Source organism: Scatophagus argus, chromosome 12 (genome assembly GCF_020382885.2).
Source record: "Scatophagus argus isolate fScaArg1 chromosome 12, fScaArg1.pri, whole genome shotgun sequence".
NCBI lineage: Eukaryota > Metazoa > Chordata > Actinopteri > Scatophagidae > Scatophagus > Scatophagus argus.
This window is the reverse complement of record NC_058504.1, coordinates 4,984,959-5,005,595: the sequence shown is the minus strand read 5'-3', so window position 1 is coordinate 5,005,595 and position 20,637 is coordinate 4,984,959. Positions and strand designations below refer to the sequence as shown.

Genomic DNA, 20,637 nt, shown 5'->3' with positions numbered 1-20,637 from the left:
GGTTGAGCTAATAGGATTGTGGCATGAGACCCTTTTGGCAAACTGATTAAGCTCCTGTCAGACAGGGGTAAATGAGACAGAACAACACAAGTTTGCTGAACTATTTTTAAATCTTTTTAATTCTGTCAGACCTTGCAATTTATTTTGGGGGGCAGTGTTGTAATAGGACAAGTGAAAAGTGTGAAAAAAGCCTTGGGGATGCTGCAGCTTTTCTTGCACAAGAAAAACTCGACACCATCTGGTTGTTGTTTTATTTCTGTCACTGCTCTTTCCCTGTACAAGCATGCACATGATGATTTTTCATGCATAGTAACATCCAATTTTTTGATAATTCTGAACACATAGCACAGCTCAGTCTAATAAAGGATGCGGCACACATTAGCATATCACACATGCTGCACCTATCTGTTGATCACAAGTGCATCTCACAACAACTGCAACTCCAAATGCGATGCTGCCATAGTGAAGGCTTTGGAGATGGTTGTGCTATACTTTGAGACAGGTGGGATGAAACACAACGCACCGGCAGCAGTCAAGCTAGAGGCACAATTCAGTGTTCTCTGGCACACTTCACAAACTTTACGTTCTGGATGGCTTGACAGATTGGGTACGGCAATGGGCCCCTGTGTCTGTTCTTTTAATGTTCTCAACAAAGGAGCAGGATTGAACAAAGTAAAGGAAGGCTCAGAAGTTTCAGAAGCCGGTTCTGTGACATGTTTTCCACAACTGTATCCGACAAAAGACGGTTTGTGCAATCTCTGAGATGTGAGAATACATGGAAAACACATGCATGGCATGGATATTACTGTGCAAACCCACTGAGTGTTGTGGAATGAATTGTTTTGCCACTGTCAGTTGTAGGTGCACATGTAAGATGCTATAAAAGTCTATCTTCAAGGAGGTAGAATTAAGTTCTCGTTACACAAGCATTCCTCTGTTTGCCAAAATATCTGGTGACTCTGCCCAAAGCATGATGGATTGGGCCAAAGAGACAGTGGAGAGTCAGGTTTTATATTGTTGTTGTCAGTAGATGGTTGTAGAGGACATGTAAGGAGGCCCTGCAGCTTCAGAGCTCATGAAAACCTTCTCATAAATGAAACTACACATGTGGGCTGTGTAGATACCACAGAGACTGTGATTGGTCAGCGTTCTCCTATGTGTTTCTGATGCCGGTAGAGACTAACAGGCTACATGTAGCAATTCAGATTCAACAGAAGCACCATGAATAGATATACAGGCTGTATATTTCCTTGCACAATTAACCACACAAACACTTTAATGGTGAGCTGTTAAACCAGTGGACCTCATTAACCTCTAGAACCTCATCAGACCTACTTGTGGTCCTTTTTAAGTACTACCATTAATTCACATTATTATATATTAGTTCTATTTGTACATTTTAATTGCCTTTTGAGAAACTAATTTTATGTCAGCTTCATTTCTGCACAGCAGTCAGGGGCAAATCAAAAAGAGCAATATCCTATATGAGTGAGTGAATGGAGCCTATACAATACAACTGAGTGGAAGCTAGTGCCAAGGTGTGCAAGGTAATACTAGATGTTTTGTGGGGGTGTTAATACCAGGTCACATTGCTCGCTCCTGGTGGAACATAAAGGAACACTTAATCTTAAAATGAGATTCTATAGAAAAAGAAGCAAAGTTGAAAAATTTACCCTTACTTGCTCATGTTTCACATATGAAAAATTTAAACATGCAGTTTAGTCTTTCTTTAGTCTTTTTTCAGCATAATGGCCTCTAGAAACCAATTTTTCACCTGATGACGGCATAAAATATGGACAGAAGAGTTCAGCGTGAATACACACACACCACCCGTTACTTCCCAATACATACTAAAGATACAAACTTGTCTAAATGTGTTATGTGACTGACTGGAAACCTAGAAATAAGCGCCTGAGAAAAACTTTCCCACATTCATGCATAATATCAGCTGTAACCTTTGCACTGCTTTATGTTTTCTTTCTCTGATTTATCTAAACAGAGTTGAATCAGAAGAGAAATCAATCATAACCATGCCAGGCTCCTCAGCAGTGATGCTATCACTGTAGAAATCATCAAACAAAGTCCCCAGACTCTTTGGTTCAAAAGACACCACAATCTGGCTACAACCAGAGAAACTGTTACTGCAGGTATAATTACTAGTTTCTTAGATGCATTTATTCACACAAGCTCTAGTGTAATCTGTTAGGTGCCAGTGAAACAAAGGAAATACTATAGTTATTTCTGTGAGCCATTCTATCTATCTATGATTAAAAAAAGACCACAGGCACATATTAAATGCCCAATTAAACAAAAATGAACCTGCAAAAAAATATCCCCCAAAAAACAACAAAACCTTAAATATCCAGTCACACACTCCAGTCTGACAGTGTGAGACTAAGGACTCTGCTGAAGGCCACAACTGTAACCTCGACTATTTTCAAGATGAAAGGGCCACAAATTGTGTTGGACAACTGGAACAATGATTGTGCGCCAGAGTGGGCTTAATGTCAAAACAGCAGCCTGGCGAACTGACAATGCTCACTTCCCTGAGGCCTACCTCTGAAGATTGCAGTCGTATTACTGCTTGTTACATTCTCCAGATTATAGAGCGTGATTTTCCTCGCATTGTAACCTGTCAGTGACTCTTTCCTGTATGTATATATGATAGTTTCCTGTATGTTTGACTTTCACGTCTCTGCACCAGCACGACAAAGGCAAACTCATGTCCATTTATTGTGTTTGATGATTAAGTGCGAGTGCAAGGTCTGTAAGAAATAAGAATTTCCCCTCTGGGATAGATAAAGGAATTCTGATTTCCAATTTTGATTTCTGATAAAGAGATTCGGATTGATGATGGAGCAAGAAAGGGATTTAGCTTGTTGAATTTAGGCGAGAATTAAACATGACGCCTCTTCATCAAAAGCGTGAGCCTTCATGAGTGGCAAAAGGCAGTCTTTGCCCTAAAAAAGCTGAGTAGAGTGGAATGGCAGCAAGCCCTGCACCGTGGTGACTTAGCCACTGATTTATTCTGTCATTACTGTGAATGATTGTCCCTTCAAAACTACATGCAGATGGGATGACAAATCATATTTCATTTTAATAAAGTATTCATTGCGGTGATTCAGGAAAAGACCACCTGCCTGTACCCCTAAAAGGCCACCTATCTCCTCCCCACAAGCCCATATATAAACACATCTTGAATATATGAGCTGTTCTTACCGTTCTGAATGTCCAATATGTGGTGTTTGTCTAACATCCACCCTCCCATGTTGGACGCATCCAGCTCATAGCCTTGCAACACCGCTGTCCTCTTCTCCCACAGCACCACATCAAGGCAGGACTCGTATTCATATCCCACTGACACTGAAAGCAATGATGGCAGAAGCCTGTGGTGAGCAAGGTTGCAACCTTCCTACCTGACACTTATGGCAGCAATGAGGCTTGTAGCCTGTAAGACATTCAGCGCACGTTGTGGCTGTTTTCTGTATTTGCTGGTTCTGCTTTCTCTTTGACTATGTGATTTTCTCCAGCTGGGGTGATTTTACGAGACCAGTGGGGATTCTGTGTCTTACCTGTACAGTTTGTATTTTATGGTTTCTCCCCTCATTTGTCTGTTTTATCATGTGTAAATGCAAATAAACCACAACGCAAAATAGCATACAAAGCAGCATGAATTACTTAGATAATAAAGGCTCAGATGGAGCACATTACAGTAAATGCCATAAACGCAGTGATATGGTCGAGCCAGAAGCCATGAGTGAATCCTGTTGACTGTCAGGGCTGTGACATTTTTCCTCTTCCATTCATCCTTCTTAATAAAATCCCTAAGCCTTTTTCAGACTTTGAAGTTTTTTCTGCAAAAGATTGTGATATGTATTGTGTTATGATACTGCATGTACTTGTGTAAGAGCAAAACAACACATATCAACTTATATTAGGTGCTAATGCGAGATAAAACATCAAAATGACTCTTTATTCATTTTTAAATTGTTATTATTCCTATTAGTATTTTTATTATTTAAAATCTTAATTAAGGTTTATGACTCTTTGCTGCCTTTTCTGAATTTTGCACATGCCAAACAAAGAAGTCAGCAAAACTGCAGTGGCCTTCAAAAGTGCAGCAGTGATGGATTTCAGGATTCACCATCTGCTAAATCATTATTGCACAACAAAGGCAGTCCCTGACAAAATAATCCTCTATTTAAAAAGAAAAAATAAAATAAAATCAATCTTCAGAAGTTCAACCAAGGTTCGTGGAGGTAGATATCTGAAAAGTGAAACAGCTTTAGTCGGCAGCTTCACAGCAGGTACTCACCCACAGCCTCTGCAAGGCCAAAGACCTTTTGATTGTAGGCGTCTGTTTTATCCCAGATGAAGGTGTATGAGAGGTCAGGAAAGGCAGGGAAAGACTTCTGGAGCTGACGGCCCATGACGGCCACCATCAGGTGGACCTTCATCAGGCCAAAGGGGAGACGGTCCTGGGTCAGGAGCACCTTGAGGATGGGCTTGTAGCCAGCTGCCCTGGAGCTCAGATAGACCAGGTTGAGGTCACTGCCTGGTATGGCCACTTGCTCATGAAGAACCTACAATTTTAATTAACAGTCAGGCTGGCGCCAAACACACAGTGTGCAGTATGGACCCAAGTAACAGGAGCAACAGGAGCTTGCTGTTATTTAATGTAGAGGATTGCTCTAATTACAGTACTATATAAGATGCTGTGTGTATCGGGGTTAACTGTTCACATTCAGTTTAGAGCAACACAGTCAAATAAGAGTTTCAGTCGTGAGGTTTATCCAGACATACGGGCTAATCATTTTACATTCAGTGCAGTAAAATTAAAAATGAATTTGTGTTTAGCATCCAAAATATGAAAAATAAATTCTTGTTTAAATAAAACCACACAGGACATTAACTTTTTCTGAGAAAAACTCCACCAGCAATAAATGAATTCTTCATTACTTTCACTTTAACATCACAACTGTAATAAGTCTTAGACTCTTTTTACTGTAGACCCCCAGTTCATGTCCAAATTGTTGAAAACAGATCTGTTTTTTGTTTTTTGTTGTTTTTTTTTTTCTAATCGGTTTTAAAAAGCTGCAGAGTCACATTTTGCATTTAGGGATTTTTACACCCTGATTTGAGCCAAATGGATATAAACCAAATCCTGGGGCATGTAACCTCCATGCGATATGCCCTCCGAATTTATCAGTATTACTGTGAGGCAATTTATGGCTTAGTATTTGGGGAGATGCCTCAATTCAATCAAAGCTCAAAGGCAAACTGAAAGGCAAATCTGACTGTTAAAAATAAGCAAGAGAAGCCATGGTAAAAGGAAGATAACAGCATTATCGTCACTTTGTGTTTGTGTATTTTCAGCGCTGCTGCTTGTAATGTTAGAGATCAAACATGGGTCAAATTATTAAAGTCTTTCAAAATAATCAGATACGAGCTCAAATTTGGAATTGACCATAACAAGCCTGTAATGTGTTCTCTGTAGGTCACCTCTGTGACTGCAGTGTCACCTGGGTCTCTGGTATGATGGGACTGTCCTCTGGGGAGCTCTTGTACAGGGTGGAGAGGGGCGTAGCCAGGATGAGGGGGTTGGGCCTGATCAGGCCGGTAAGGTAGCAGCTGGGGATGTCGTTTTCTTCCCTCTTCATCACCACTGTGTCCATCACGTGGAAAACGTTCCAGGGCAGCCACACTGTGCGGTGTATTGTGGGGAATGGGGCGCGTTCGTAACTCAGCGTCAAAGAAGCACCGCCATTGGCCAAGAGGTCAAACCTTAACACAATATCATGAGACCAAAAGTGATCATTGATTGATTGATTTTAAGTTTGCACCAAACATCAACAGACAATCTTTCCTTGAATAATTTGTGCTGGGCATCATGAATAGTACACCAGAATTTGTTTGGAAAAATGAAAACTTAATCAGTCATACCAAATGAAAAGTGTGCGCTGCTGTTTAGGCACATTCACAAGTCTGTTCATATCATGCCACATTTATGTCTGACATAAAGGTAATACTTTAATACTTTACTTGACGCACACAATAAAACTGTGTACATGCAAAACTGTGAAGCTTGGTAGGATGTCATACAAGCCCGTCTTCCTCCACGCATATTCACTGAGCCCTATTATTATATGTCTTTACACATGACTTTACACATTCTAACTTTGTAAACAAAAAGAGACTAAAGGTAAAGGTCCCATTAAAGTGGAACCTTTGAAACCTGCACCTTCTTCTCACTGCTCATGATTCTCTTTCATCTGACTTCTTTTTAGCAATGCTTCACTGTTAGCACTGATAAGAACGATGGCCAGAACCATACAAATTATCCTCAAGTTGTAATTAACTGGAAATTCCCTTTGAGTGCAAAGTAGCAAAGGAAAGATTTATTTCAGTGAGTCTGATGCTGCTCTTTCACTGCAAGAGAGAAGTTTTCCTTACCAACCGTGTTCCCTCTGTACAGGCTTCATATATTAGTATCATTCACTGAATCTAATTTATGACTTTTGTCTAACCAGGCATGGTGTAAGAAGACACTTAATGGTTGAATTTGGTTTGGAGTCTCGGGAGTTTTCTCTAGTGAACTGGTTTTAATTAGTACGACATTACTCAGGGAAAAGTTACTGATTTGGAAATGAAGGGCGAGTCTTTGAAGTGCTGCTCTATATATTTGCTGAGCTCCACTACCCAGGGGGTAAAGCATCTGTGCGGTGACATTGCATGCATTCACATACACAAAGACACACACACTCACAGATTTGAATACATATGCACGTCACTCATGCACGCACCCACACCTCGGATGACACACACGCCAACAGCCAAGCTGTGCAGCTGACCTAAAACAGCTTCCTTCTCAAGATCTCTCCACTTTGGGCAGTGGGGAGCTCACAGCTGCAAGAGGCCAGGCTTTGATGCTGCCCCCCCACCCCCCACACCACACCACACCACCACCCCATCTTCTTAACACACTGAGCAGATCTGTTGGCTAACCAAGTGTGATTATCCCCAACCATTTATCATGCTCCTTGTCAGAAGAGTTACAGGGCGGAATATCTGAAGAAATCAGCTAATCCTCAGATATCTGGGGACCCAAGAATTGTGCTTCATAACAACAGCTGTACAATTCTCTGCCACTCATAAGCCCCTTATTCCACACTGGCAACACATAAACACAGCTTCTATCTGCTGAATTTGAATGAAGGCTTGGTTTACCATCTCTGAGGACCATCTGCAAAATGAAGCTATGACCTGAAGTGAACCCTTCCTGTAAAATTTATGACATACGTTTGATGACATATGTTTGTCTTGTATGTATTTGGACTCCCATTATTAAGAAGCCGTCTACGGTAACGTCAAGAGAAGGTCAGACAGTAATCCCATGTTTTACTACACCACAGGCAGATTGATTCTACCCTTGCTGATTCAATGCATTTTAAACAGCCTGGTTCAAAATGGCCTCCGCCACTGTGACATTTGCATGAGGAATTGTTCTAGGGCACAATGTGCTGCTATTTCAATTTGTTTTGAGGGCTTTTTGGATTACTGCCAGTATGACTCTCCTACTATTGGACGGCATTCTCTGCATTTTTTGGTGTGGGGGCAGCAGTCCATGCTGCAAATAAACTGTATCATTGCAAAGGCAAAGGTTGAACCTAAGGGCTGAGCTAACTGTGAGAGAGTGTTCACGTTTATTTGGACTTCAATACAGATGGAATGCTGTGCATCCCTACATGCTTCACCTCCTGATGCACGTGTGCACTGAGTATCTCTCTTACATGCCATCTTGCCGTGTGATGGTGTAGCCGTACTCCGGGTAGTGCAGAAAAGACACGTTGACTCCAATCAGCGGTGTCCCGTCTCCCGTGAGGACCTGACCTCGGATTACTGACACCAGGCTGTGTGGGCAAACAAACACAGAAAGGGCTGAGTAAACAAACAATGCCAGCCGGCATCAACACACGGTCAAGGCATCAACGTTACGAACAACTGTCATCCTTTTGCCAGCGGCACCTGCAGGGAGGGATGCTTTACTGACTGTTAGGAACATACACGTCAGTGGTTGTTATTCGTGAAAATGCCACCTAACATGCACCTTTGTGTCTCTGTTTACTGCTTTAAAGGCCCATAATTCAGTGGGATATGGGTTACCAGGCATCCACCACTGACATTTTGCAGTATCTCATACATGTGTTGCAGCATTTAAATTCAACAAGGACAAAGAAATGAATGGGATTTTGAAAAATACTTAATACATTTTTAATGAAAATAAGGCTTATTAGATAGAAACAAGATGTGACATATGAATCCATGTACTGCTTTTAGTGAAATCAGTTTGTGAGGCCAGCACAGAAAACAGTGCGAGTCAAAGCTAAAAGTAGAAAACACACACTGCACATTATCTGACAAAGGGTCCTTGAGGGGGTTTCAGGAGGTCCCAAGCAAAACAGAGATTAATTTGTTTTCACTGTAATTCCATTCTTAAGTAACTCAAAGACAAAACAGATAATAGCCTCTGTATGCTCTTTGTAATGAAAGATCTAAGAGCAAAATTCTCATCAGATGGGGGATCCTGAGACAAAATCTTCAAAAAAAAAGAGAGTTTGTGGTCTAATTTATGTCTGCTTAGGGGTCCGTGGAAAAGTTGGAGAACACTGATCTAGCCATTAAGATTCACAGTTAAATTATCGATCTACTATGTAAAGTCAGTGGGTACAATATACCCAGCAGTAGACACATGAAATGAGATTCATGAGTGAAATATTCAGAGTACTGTTATCACTCCGACCTCACTGAATGAAGAATTTCTCCTAAACTGTATTTTCAAGAGGATGTGATCCAAGCGTGATTATTCTTGCAAGCACTTTGCTTCCAAAAAGAGCCTATTGTCAGTGTCATACCAGAGTCTTAAGCTCGCAAGCGTGATGAATGTCTGAGGTAAGACTTGTGATGAAAGATAATACATCAACAAGAATTGTGCTAGAACAAGCTTTTAGATATTCTCTTGATGTGAGAAGTTGCAAAGCTCAACGGCTGACGTGTCAAGAGGCACTTTATGGGAATTCAGAACAACAAAATGCGATGCTGGAGGCAAACTGTCAGGGAAAAAAAAAAAACAAATAAAAAGGTGTTTTAAAAAAAACCCAGTGCTATATAATACAAAAAATCGCCACAGCAGTTTAAAAGGTGAAGTGCATATGTGAAAAGAAATTCAAATCTTTTTTTTTAATTCAAAATGCTCAACAGTGAAAAGTCAAAGTGTGAAGGTTTTGTTAGATTGAAGGATAAAAATTGTTCCTTTTTTCAAAGGGAACAATAAAAAATAAATAAATAAAAGTAGAGATGGATTTTCTGGACAGAGATCCTCTTATCCACCACTACTTTTATGTACATTAACACCTGGTGGCAGCCTTATATAGCTCACCTCCTCCTGTTTGTCAAAGAGCAGAGCCACCAGAGCAGGTGGAGGGGGGTTAAATGCTTCACTTAAGAGCACCTCTGTGGTAGTTAGTCTGGCATGGGAGAGCATTACTCATTCACTTTGCCCACTCAGATTTCCCCTGCTGGCAAATGGATTTCCTTCTGGTCAAAAGGCCCCCCACCTGCAGCATCCCCTCCACTGCTATCACCTAAAAAACAGTATTTTTTGCCATTTTTGCTTCATAAATCAAAGACACGGAAGGCTCGTACATAATTAAAGCCTCAGCTATCCTCAACGATAATTCAACACGACTGCAGGGCCTTCAGGTAAAACTTGCCTAACGCTGCTCGTATCTTCTAGAGTGTGATGTAATTTGTTAAGTGTTTGAAACTAAGAAGGGGAGACAATGCGATATTTCTCCATCAACATTTAATCACTCCTTGCTTCTGAACCACAGAGAAGAATTTTAAAAATGTTCCCAGCATCTGTTGCTGGTGGGCAAAGTTTCATTTTGCCACTTTACCTCCGGGTCATTACGTGTATGAGATGAGAATGATCAACAGCTTCAGCCTCTCTTATTTCCCTTCCGTTCCACGCCCGGCACAACCATCTCCCATCCTTTATTTACCGGCTCGGGGAACAAGGCCACTTAAGAGTCCCGGTGAAGGTTCACTCTTTCTTTCCTGTGTCTCTATTAATCTTTTGAGAGGCAGACAGATACTGCAAGAGCCGAACCCTCAAACAAAATACCAAGTCACACCACCTTGCTGAAACCCCCAGAAATGAATCATATAATTCATGCAATCTTATCTGTCATTGTCTCACACTGGCGGTAGAAAAACACCCTCTGAAAACCCAATGGGAGACTTGTGTGGAGACATGTGATATGGCTGGGGTACTAGTGAGGGGGAAAAAAAAAACACTCAACCACAACACATGTTTTATTCTCTGTGCTATATGGGGAACAAGTTTACTGCCGAGTTCTGAAACCTGACCGTGCACTGAAATCTGCTTCTTTTCTCTTGGCTTACACAATGTCTTCTTCAAAAAAACAGAATTAGAGGAATGACCTCTAACTGTAACCGTCTCTATACCGCTACACATCAGACACTCTACCACAGTCACTGTTGATGCTGTCCTGGCATTGTTCCAGTGCTTCAGAAACTTATTTTTATAATGTATACTCTGAGAGGGCTGTCAATAAATTATTCACCCTATAACCTCAAATGAATCTTTGAAAAATATGGGTCTCCAAACAAGCGCTGCCACTAACAAATTCTACTTCATTATCTGACGCTTTCTAAAAATTATTTCATGTATGCAGTGTCAGTGCTTACAAGATACAGTAAAAAAAAAAAAAAGGTAATTAATTTTCATCAGATTGTGCATGTTTGCAGAGCCTCTAAAATGCATCGTGATGATTCTCACTATAAAACTAATGTCTGCAAGGAGATAAAAAGGCAAACGAGTATTTTAAGCATGAAAGCTAATGCCGCTGCCAGACATGAAATCGACAGTAAGCTGAAGACAATGAGGATGAGGATTACTGAGAACTCGGTTGGAGGGGGCCGGGGAGGGTGGGGACTGCTTCATTCTATATTTTCAGTAAAGCATGCTATTTACATAAGGATTACTTTAAACTATTGGAGGAAATATTCCCAAAGCCTTCTGCACACAGTTGGCAATCATTTTCCTCTCCATCAGTCACAAAACAAACTCGCCTCATGATTCTGAACAGATGTGGAAGTGCACTAAGGTTTGGACACAAAAACAGTCTATTCACTGGGTAAGGCATACTTTTACTTTATGTCAAACCTTATTCACCGGTAAGTTTATATGGAGAAACCTCTCAAAACTTTCATTCTTTTACAATGAATGAAACACCCCCCTCAGATTTCATTCAGGTCTGACAAGTCTTCAGAAGGTCTTTGAAAGACATGAAAGCACTCTGCTGCAGTCACTAGATCTATAAGCATTTGTAAAGAAAAATAGGAGATGATAAAAACAGGACTAAAAGCCTACATTCATGCAAGCGTTTTAACAGCAGCATGATTACGATGACAGCAGTCACATGCTAGTCTATATTTGCCGTGTTCACAATCTTAGTTTAGCCTATTTAATGTGCTAACATCTCCTATTTGGCACTGAACACCAAAGTCATAGCTGATGGAAATGTCATTGGTTTTTATCATCAACCAAGGTTAAAGTAACTGAAATTTAGAGCTGTTGATGTAAAGACAGAAAGGTAGGGGATCACCAGAGCTAGTAAAATGTCTCTCTCACATTTTATGGTAACCCATGAAATATATGCCAACATATTTTACTGAAAACCAAAATCAAATTTGTCAACTTGCTTGAGGCATGAGGAGAAAAGTCAGGGGATCGCCAGAGTCAGTAGGATTCATTCTCTGGGGAAGATTATTGCCTGTACAAAATTTCATGCCAACCCAGTCAATAGACATATTTCAGTCTGGACCAATGCGGTGGACTGACAAACAAATCGACATATGGACACTGCCATCCATAGAGCTAAAAACTCGACACTACTAAAACAATTTACGATACTCCTCTGTTACACAAATCAGAAAACGATGAATTGTGAAAACTAAAAAAAACTAAAAAAAAAAAAAAAAAAAAGCACATGAAACTGCCATCTAAGTGGAAATGTATCAAAGTGTGTATGATATAATACAAACAAAGGTGTAATGCCCATAAATGCTATACTCAGTGATAATGTACAAAACAAAAATACATTTACCCTTGTTTGATGTTTAAGTGCAGAATACCATTAACTTGTTGGCTCTTTGCAGATTCTGTAATGGGACCAATTTAATGTATTTTTCTCTTGGAAAACAGTTTCTAGAAAAATAAAAAAAAGAAACCTTTCAAGCAAATATCAAAGAGAAGTGTGTGAGTGTGAGTCTTAGATATTCAAATATACTGTGTAATGGGCAGCCTGCTGGTGATCAAAAAAATAAAAAGAAATAAAAAAAATAAGTTTCTGATACAAAAGATACAGATTCATGTGGAGAGGAAACATACCCTTCAGTGAAATATTTCCTGTGGTTTCCTTTTGGAAAACTAGGTCCTGTTATGTTGGTGTAAGAAAAACCTAATCCTTATGTTCTCACAGTCAAGAGTGCTGTTTTTAGCAAGGCACAAGCTTGCTTTGGTGCTACTTAATGTTGACTTTTAAAAGACATAAACGCTTGTGGCAGCTACACCACTGTAAACACACTTGTCACTGTGACTGCAAAGACAAAGAGATGTGGGATTCTTTTGACATTTTGGAGTGGCTGCACAAACACAGGTGTCTCTCGCAATGGGTAATGAGACAGCAAACAGCTGACGTGATCCAAATAATTAAAGGGCTGTCAGTAATTCAGTAAGCCGCTTACCTGCTGTTGAACGCGCTATCCCAGGATATCACATGACTGCCGCTGGGACCAATCAAAAAACTGACGCGATCGTAAAAGCTCTTGGATGTGAACTGGGTGGCTGAACTCTGGCCCTGGCCGGCAATGGCAGTGGGGTCAGGCGAGCCGCGACAGTAGGTCTGACCCTGGCAGGAGATTTGAGTGCAGCAGTCTGGGTCCATGCAGTCAACAAGCCCATCTGGAAAACAGGAGGGACAGCTGAGCGGGGATGGAAAGGCTCTGTTGACCTGCACTGCATTAGGAAACGTGACTATCTCTTGTGTTGAGCTCTAGTGCACACGGATGACTTCTAACGTCAATTTAAGTTCATTAAAGCGACGCCAGAGATCCTGAGCTGGCATGAAAGTGTGAACTATTTCAAAGTGTGTCACCTACTATGAACCTTTTAAAGTTCTGGGTTTGCTCTTCACGCTAAGCGTGAAGGGGTTTATTGACTCAACAGTGTTAATATACAGTCTAAGATAAATGATCTATTGTATAGTTTGAAGCATGCTGCTTAACAGTCTGCTCTGCTACAAAATTTGCATATTCTTTCCAGTGATGATTTGTGTATGATTGATTTGTTTGGTTTGTTTGCACTGTCATTGAGGAGGCACATCAAAGCTAATTTTTCAGTGTTGCACAATGAGAGTAATGCACATGAGCTGAAGGTAAAAGACGATTTGTATGAGGCTTTTACTTCTTCCTACCTCCCTCGTTATCCTTGCCATCTGAGCAGAGCGTTTCGGTTGCTACATCGCATCCTAGCCCTCTCCATCCTGACTGGCAGATGCAGTGCCAGACGTTCTGATCGAGGACGCACCTCCCGTTGTTGTTGCACAGCCCGGGGCAGCCGTCTGTCAACACATCATGTACGTGTCAAACAGCCGAGCAAGTCAAGAACACGGAAATCAGGAGGTGGAGGAGGGGGAGAAGACGAGAGTGAGGGGGGCATTTGGAGTGGACAGGGGCAGAGGAGGGACAAAAATGATAAAAGACAGTACTGAGTGAACATACAGTACGATACACCTCTGACAGGACTGAAGATGTGGGGGAAGGTGAGAAGCTACTGTCGTTTCACATGAGTTTCAGGACCACGCAGAGCTACACTGAAGAGTGAAATGTATGGGATAAAAGAGGGGAACCTGCTGAGCTGTTTACTTACTGCTAAAAGGCCAGTGGAAGGTGCAGTGAATGTTTGTTGAGTCAAATCCTCGTGGCAATCGTGTTGCTTTTGTGATGAAATCCAAAAAAAAGTTTGAATGATCGCTTAGGAGTTCATCTGATGTATTTTTGTTGTATGAATTCTTTTTGTGTGATTTTCAAATCAAGGCCTGCCCTGGAGCCATTACTACTCTGGTATTTTATTTTTTGAAACCATGATTTTTAAAGGATTCTTTGTGTGTTTAAAGTCACACAGATTTCCCAATAAGGGAAATTAGAGGCAGAAAAAAATCAATGGCTGTCTCGGAAGGTCATTTTCATCACCCAGAAATAATTAACAACCTATAGCCGATTGCAAATGTGAGAAACACTCATGTGAAGTAACAGCAACATCAGAGGGAAAGGGAAGTATATATGTAAATAGGGGGAAAAGTGTGGGAAGAAAGGGGAGGATTTCTCTGGAAAACAGAGCATTTGCTGCCAGATCGCATTCCTTCTAGTGGAGGGTGAAGACAGGTAGCCGAAAAATGACTAAACCACACCAGTTTTTGGGCGTTTAATCCGGCAGACACAAGGAATTAAGACAGGGTGGGGTGGGGGGAGAAGGGACCGTGGAGTCTGTAGTTAAGACGGACAGGAGATGAGGGGACATATCGGGGGGGGAGCAGGATCACAGCGGAAACATTATGATCGACTCGGACATAGAACAGGTGTATAAACGCCGTGCTAGGAAAGACAGAGAGCAGGGAGGGATTGTTCGTGACAATCTCCCTTGGGGGGTAGTGGTTCAATTTACCTTTATATCCTATCTTGACTGCTCCTATTACACAACCGAGGAAAGGGAAACATTTGGAAAAGAAAATTACTTATCTCTGTTGTGGCAGAGAGCTAAGACTGACAAACACATTTACGTTTTGTAACTTACAGGGAGCACAAAAAGTGGAAACGGTTGCTGGCATAAAGCTGATGTACCTGCCAACTTGTTTTAAATATTTGGAAAAGAAGCTGTGCAGGTAGTTTTTCCCCATGATTATTGTGGTCTTCGGCACGCTTTAGCTTATGCTCTAATTTCTTGACAATGTACGTAAATCACAGTCCTTATGTGATTGACCTGATCAGCTAATATTAAGCATGAGTGAAAGGATATGACTGGTAAGCTGCGAGCTCACAGAGTTCACATTTGTTAAAGCAAGATAAGAGGCGTTCATCTGGATCTAAAACATCTTGCATGACGAGTATAATTCTCAAGCAAAGTGCAAAGTGTTTTGTTACCTGATACTCTGGAATCCAGGGCTATACATGTAAGCCAAGAGGGAGTTGAAGAGAGACAGATAGGTAGGCAGACAGGCATACAGACATAAAATAGAAAAGAGAATGGATATTAGTAGGAGCTATGCAAAGAAATGCAAATAGAAAAACAAGTAGGAAACTAGTGTATGAGAGAGAGACAAAAAGAGACAGAAGCTGCAGATTTAGAGGAGGAGATTCATGGTTAAGCTACAGTACGGAGAAAAAAGTCCAGTATTTGACAAAGTTTGAGTGCAGATGTTAATTAAAGCAGCAAGTGATTAATCAGAATTATAGATGCTTCCATGGTCAAAATCACCACATTTTTCTGCTAGACAGTGATTATAATTCTGCCCATAAATGGATGCAACATAAATGAATTCAGTCTCTTAAGCTCAGTAAAATATTCATTGTTAACACTCTCCATCTGCTTTGCTTTGCAAAAGCAAGACAGGATAACACAAAGAACACGCAGTTTTCTCTTGATATCTATACGAGGCAGTTTCATCTGCATCAAAACATTTTTGTCAGGAGGTATGTAGTCTCACCCTCGGTCTAATGTGAACGCATCATGAAGCAGAATACTAGACTTTTTTTCCTCCTTTCAATTTTGCCATCATCTCCACGTCAGTGGTTTCAGCAACAGCACGGCAAAGAACCAGCAGTACACTAGGGCGAATCAAAAACACCTTAGTGGTAAATTGCATTGCTGAGAAAGCAGTGACAATGGATTAAGCCTTGCATTTAAAACAGGATCTAGATGGTTGTGACAAAGGAATGGCCAAGGAAGTCCTCTATTCAAGCTCTGGCCATGTAATGTGATTAAAAGGCGTTTTGTGCAAGTGGCAGTTATTCAGGGTTTGAAAGACAAAATAAGCTCCCGTTTCTCCAAGAAAAGGCAACGTAACCTATTCATCACTGCTGCATCCAGAGCAAGGAGTTACTTTCCTGTGGGGGGGCTCTTAAACGGGAGGAAAAAAAGAAAATGGACGGAACATAGTCTGCCCCGAGGAGGGAAAGATTAATCCAGAGATGGATGTGTGCTGTGGACCAGGGATTGCTGCTGAGAGAACTTGTAAATACATAATTAGGGTTGAATAGTTTGGAGTACCAGATCTTTGTTTCACAGGGAATATGTCGTCATTGAGAGGTTGGAGATGACACTTGGGGGAATGCTGTTTGACGCAGCGTGTCAGGGTTTAACTACAGGACCTTTGACAGGGGGTAAGATGTCGAGGAAGTCTAGTTAAAGGTCAATATGAAGTGACATCTCAGAACTCATTATCCTCATTAATGCCAGGTGAAGCACTGCCATTTCAGAAAAATGATATTCCAAAGAGGCCTACCCGTGGCTTCTCGGCTCCCTAAATACCTGCCCTTGACTTGCTAATACAGGATCATCACTTAAGCAGTCTAAAAACTGGAATATCTAAATGGATGATAGCAACAATTACACAAGTGAGACTGCAAAAAGAAAGATATTTCGAAAAGAGAGAAGAAAAGTGAAGGATAGCTGGTCAAAACCAACTAAACTGTTTTTTACATTTCTGTTTCAGTGGGAGAGATGCAGTTTAAAGTCAAAGTTGCAACTTTTTAATATAAATGTATTGTTTGTTTATTTTGCTTTGTTGCTGCATTGATAAAACTAATATTGGTTTAACTCATAGCCAGTTCACTCCAAGCTCGATATTTGCCACAAAGTGTGGTGTTAGGAAACTCTGGCTGAGAATCACTTGCTGCTGAACAAGAGGCGATGTTGAAAAACTGAACTGTCATATGTTTGGTGACAATCACCACAGCCAGTACTTCAGTAAAAGAAGCAATACTGCAACTTAAATAAACTGAATTCCAAGTAAAAACAATATGTACTTAAAGTATTAAAAAAGGAAAAAATATTCACAAAGTAAAAGAGTACAATGACTCATTTAAAGAGCGTTTTGTTATTATACTTATTATGTCACCATTATTAACAAAATGGCACGCAAACCTTTTCACTATCACCTTAATGTACAGAAATATACATATTATAAGCTGATCACATGATTTCAATGTAGACTAGTTATCATCAAATTGCTCATTAGTAGTAAATAAAGTGGACTAAGAATTACTAGTTAAAATAGCATAAAATGGAAATACAAGTTTAGTGTGAGTACCTCAAAACTGTGCTAAAGTACAATACTTGAGTAAATGCTTGGCTCAACTATGGCTGAAAAATAAGATCCTGTCCAGAATGTTTCATTCTGTGAACTGCAAGAAATACAGGAATTCACTCCTAAACACTGAAAATACCACCAATAAGTACTTATCACAAGTGTGTCATGCAGGTTCTTGTTTGGAGTATAGGCAGGCAGTGACACAAGTGTGTCGTGATCTGCTTGAAACTGCTCTGAAAATACTGACATTCACACTCCAAAGTTGCCCTTTTAAGCCTGCCCATAAACGAATTTCCTCTGTAGTTTGTGCCCTTCTGTCACGTGTGTGTAGGAGTACAGTATGTGTCACCGTGGCTCACCGATGGTGCAGTGTTCACCCGTCCAGCCCTGGTGGCAGTCACACTTGCCCTCGCGGCAGACTCCATGGTCGATGCAGCGTGGGTGACAGTCCCTCTGCTCACATTCTGGTCCTGTCCAGCCTTCCTCGCACTGACACACACCACTGATGCACGATCCATGGGGACCGCAGTCCACCACGCACACCTCTGTCATAAAAGAAAAAGCCATGGAGACATGTAGCTTCTGTTCTGTGAAAAGGCCTTTTTTTCCTTCTGTAGTGGTGTATTTTTGTATTCTGCGTAGATGCATCTGCCACTGCTGAAAAATGCTCTGATGTTTGCAGAGAAGCGTTGGCTCCATCGGTTAAAGTGGGCCAATAAGTTTAACTGTAAACAGGAGACATTTTCAACACTATTCCTGAAAAATGTGTTACAGAAAAAAAACAAAACAATTGTAAAGCCAAATGTTTAAAAATATCAGGAATATTTCACCTAAAGAGGCTATTGCCATCTGTTAAGAAATTCGATGAAAGCATTATTTTACATTTGTGTACACAATTCTTTCTTAAATGTGTGCAAAGCAGCACACATGGTTTTCAGAGCACACACCCTACTGTCAGTCTGCATTAAAACCAGTTCAAACTGTAACGAGTCCATGCAGGAAGGCACGTTGAAGAGATAAAACTTTAGAGGGAACATCAAAGAGAAACACGCTGTGCACACTTTTTACGTGTCATTACGATGGCAAATGGAAAATATCTTATTCAGTTTACATCTATTTTATGTAAAATTTACTCGGCAACAAAATCTGGAGGTTTAACTAGCTTATCAACAAACGACACCAATCGGTGTAACAGCCACTTTTCTCCATCTGAAATGACATCAAAGCTTATCACACACTATATATAAGCAGTTCTGTGAATAATTAGAGTGGAATAATAGAAAAGACATTTTTCCACCCCCATCCAAGAACGACACAGGTTATTATTGTCATTTTCGTTTCTGCAGCCACTTTAACTCATCTTTATCAAAGACCCCAGTTATTTCACAGGCCACTTTATTTCTCCTTGTGTGCAGGTGCCATAAAGTGAAACAAAACCTGTCATCACTCAAAAAACCTTAAGTCAGCACACAAGAACAGTAAAGCACAACAATTACTTTGTATATCTAAAAACCTCCAAAGCAGCCACGTTTCAGGTTTTACTATTCTAGAGGTTCATTTGCATGGAGTCCTGGCAGACTCAGGCGAGGGTTTGTCTGGACTCAGAGATGTTAGATCAACATGTTTTCTACAAGTACGGAGTATAGGAAAGAGCTGTTCTGAGTCCATGGCATCTTTAAAAAATAAAATTCAAAGGACTGAATCCATGGGTGGTGTGTGAATCAGTCACACCAGGCTAAAGCTAACGCTCGACAACTGTGGCTGTTCTTGTGCGAGAATAAGAAATATTCATTTACTGGAACCAAGAGCTTCAGTCAAAGCTTTTGAACAGAAGGGGCCTTAACGCTCTCCTCTGTGACAATAGCCGTCACTGTGCTAGATGAAAGTAGCTCAAGTATGTCCTCAAATCTTAAGTGACTAGATGCTTGGGGAACTTTATATAGCCCCTTCACCAACCACCAACCAAGTTTGAGAATTTTTAAAAACTTGGATCCTCGGAAAGCAAATTAGCCAACAGATATCATTCTGCCATCCAAAATGTAACAAGTCATGGATTAAATATCTACTCAATTTATTTATTTTTTTAAGCCAACCTACCCCCACTGCTTTACCCACACTCCCCTTTACTGAGGCTGTTTTAGCCGTCTGTTTCCAGCTCTCTGATTAGAGTTTTTCTTCGATTGAGAGACCTTGGATGGTTCTGATTAAGTCGAGCCGACACTGTAGAATATTAAACATGCCTCTGGAGAGGAGTCATTCGATTCCAAAGGGATACCTCCTTACCATAGAATCTATGCAATCAATTTTTCATTAGTGCAAAAGTGTTTATCTGCCTTTAACATGCCCCTGACTCGAGCTGGATAGGGGTTGTGGGCGGTCAATCTATGCTACTCGCTTGTTAATTAAAGTTTATTTAATTGAAGAGGAATTGCAGCATTAATTAAGAAGGAATCCTCCACCCACCCAGGTGGGTAAACTCTCCAGCTTTTGGACTGTGCCAAGGCTAGCCCCATCATTTCCATTATTGACATTCTTGCGAAATTCCTGTTCGCCAGAACAATCATTCGGTCTTCTAAGACACTGACCAAAGCAGCTTCATGCTTCTACAAAAGGTCTGCACACTGATCTATCATCTCACATGCACCATCTAGCCTCTTTAGGATTTCATTTTCAATTCATCTTCAGCCAAAAGAAACACAACCAACAGCCTGACAGAAACAAACCGCAAATTGTGTTTTTAATCACTCAATTCAGTATTACCGCTTTGTTTTTGTCTGGGTTTAACACACAGAATGAGTTGATTCTGAGGGATGAAACAGCACATTAATCACCTGAAGCTCATGCACAGATAACAGATGGGAGGGGCCAGCCTTTGAACTAACATGTCACCTACCTGTGTCGAAAGGCAGACTCTCTGAATACAAAAAGGTGGTAACAAATGAAGAGGCTCTGATAGTGAGCAGATTGTCTCCTCTGCTCTCTCCTATTAAAACTGAAACAGCTCTTAGATACCCTCGCAGGTTTGGAAAAGCTTCTGAACAAATCAATAAGCCTATTTAGAAAAAACACACACATATATCTATATCTATATCTATAGATATAGATATATATAATAAAAAAAACCAAAAAAACATGCTTGGTCACATGAGAGTAACGTGTGGAGCCAAAGCATTGTTGTGATCCA

At 40.7% G+C, this 20,637-nt stretch overlaps 1 protein-coding gene across 5 annotated transcripts in view; it reads right to left on the bottom strand.

Moving 5' to 3' along the window:
- The window catches only part of si:dkey-237h12.3 (teneurin-3), a 128,108-nt gene that overhangs the window by 22,544 nt on the left and 84,927 nt on the right, over positions 1 to 20,637 (bottom strand). For 2 of the 5 annotated variants that reach the window (XM_046406401.1, XM_046406402.1), the window contains exons 12-20: positions 17,813 to 17,998; positions 15,286 to 15,306; positions 14,810 to 14,833; positions 13,560 to 13,706; positions 12,832 to 13,048; positions 7,791 to 7,910; positions 5,523 to 5,784; positions 4,316 to 4,583; positions 3,220 to 3,363 (exon numbers count right to left, since the gene is read on the bottom strand). In XM_046406401.1, coding sequence (XP_046262357.1) covers positions 3,220 to 3,363; positions 4,316 to 4,583; positions 5,523 to 5,784; positions 7,791 to 7,910; positions 12,832 to 13,048; positions 13,560 to 13,706; positions 14,810 to 14,833; positions 15,286 to 15,306; positions 17,813 to 17,998 — 1,389 coding nt within the window. The remainder of the gene's footprint in view (positions 1 to 3,219; positions 3,364 to 4,315; positions 4,584 to 5,522; positions 5,785 to 7,790; positions 7,911 to 12,831; positions 13,049 to 13,559; positions 13,707 to 14,809; positions 14,834 to 15,285; positions 15,307 to 17,812; positions 17,999 to 20,637) is intronic. The other 3 variants (XM_046406404.1, XM_046406405.1, XM_046406403.1) reach the window with 2 other exon arrangements.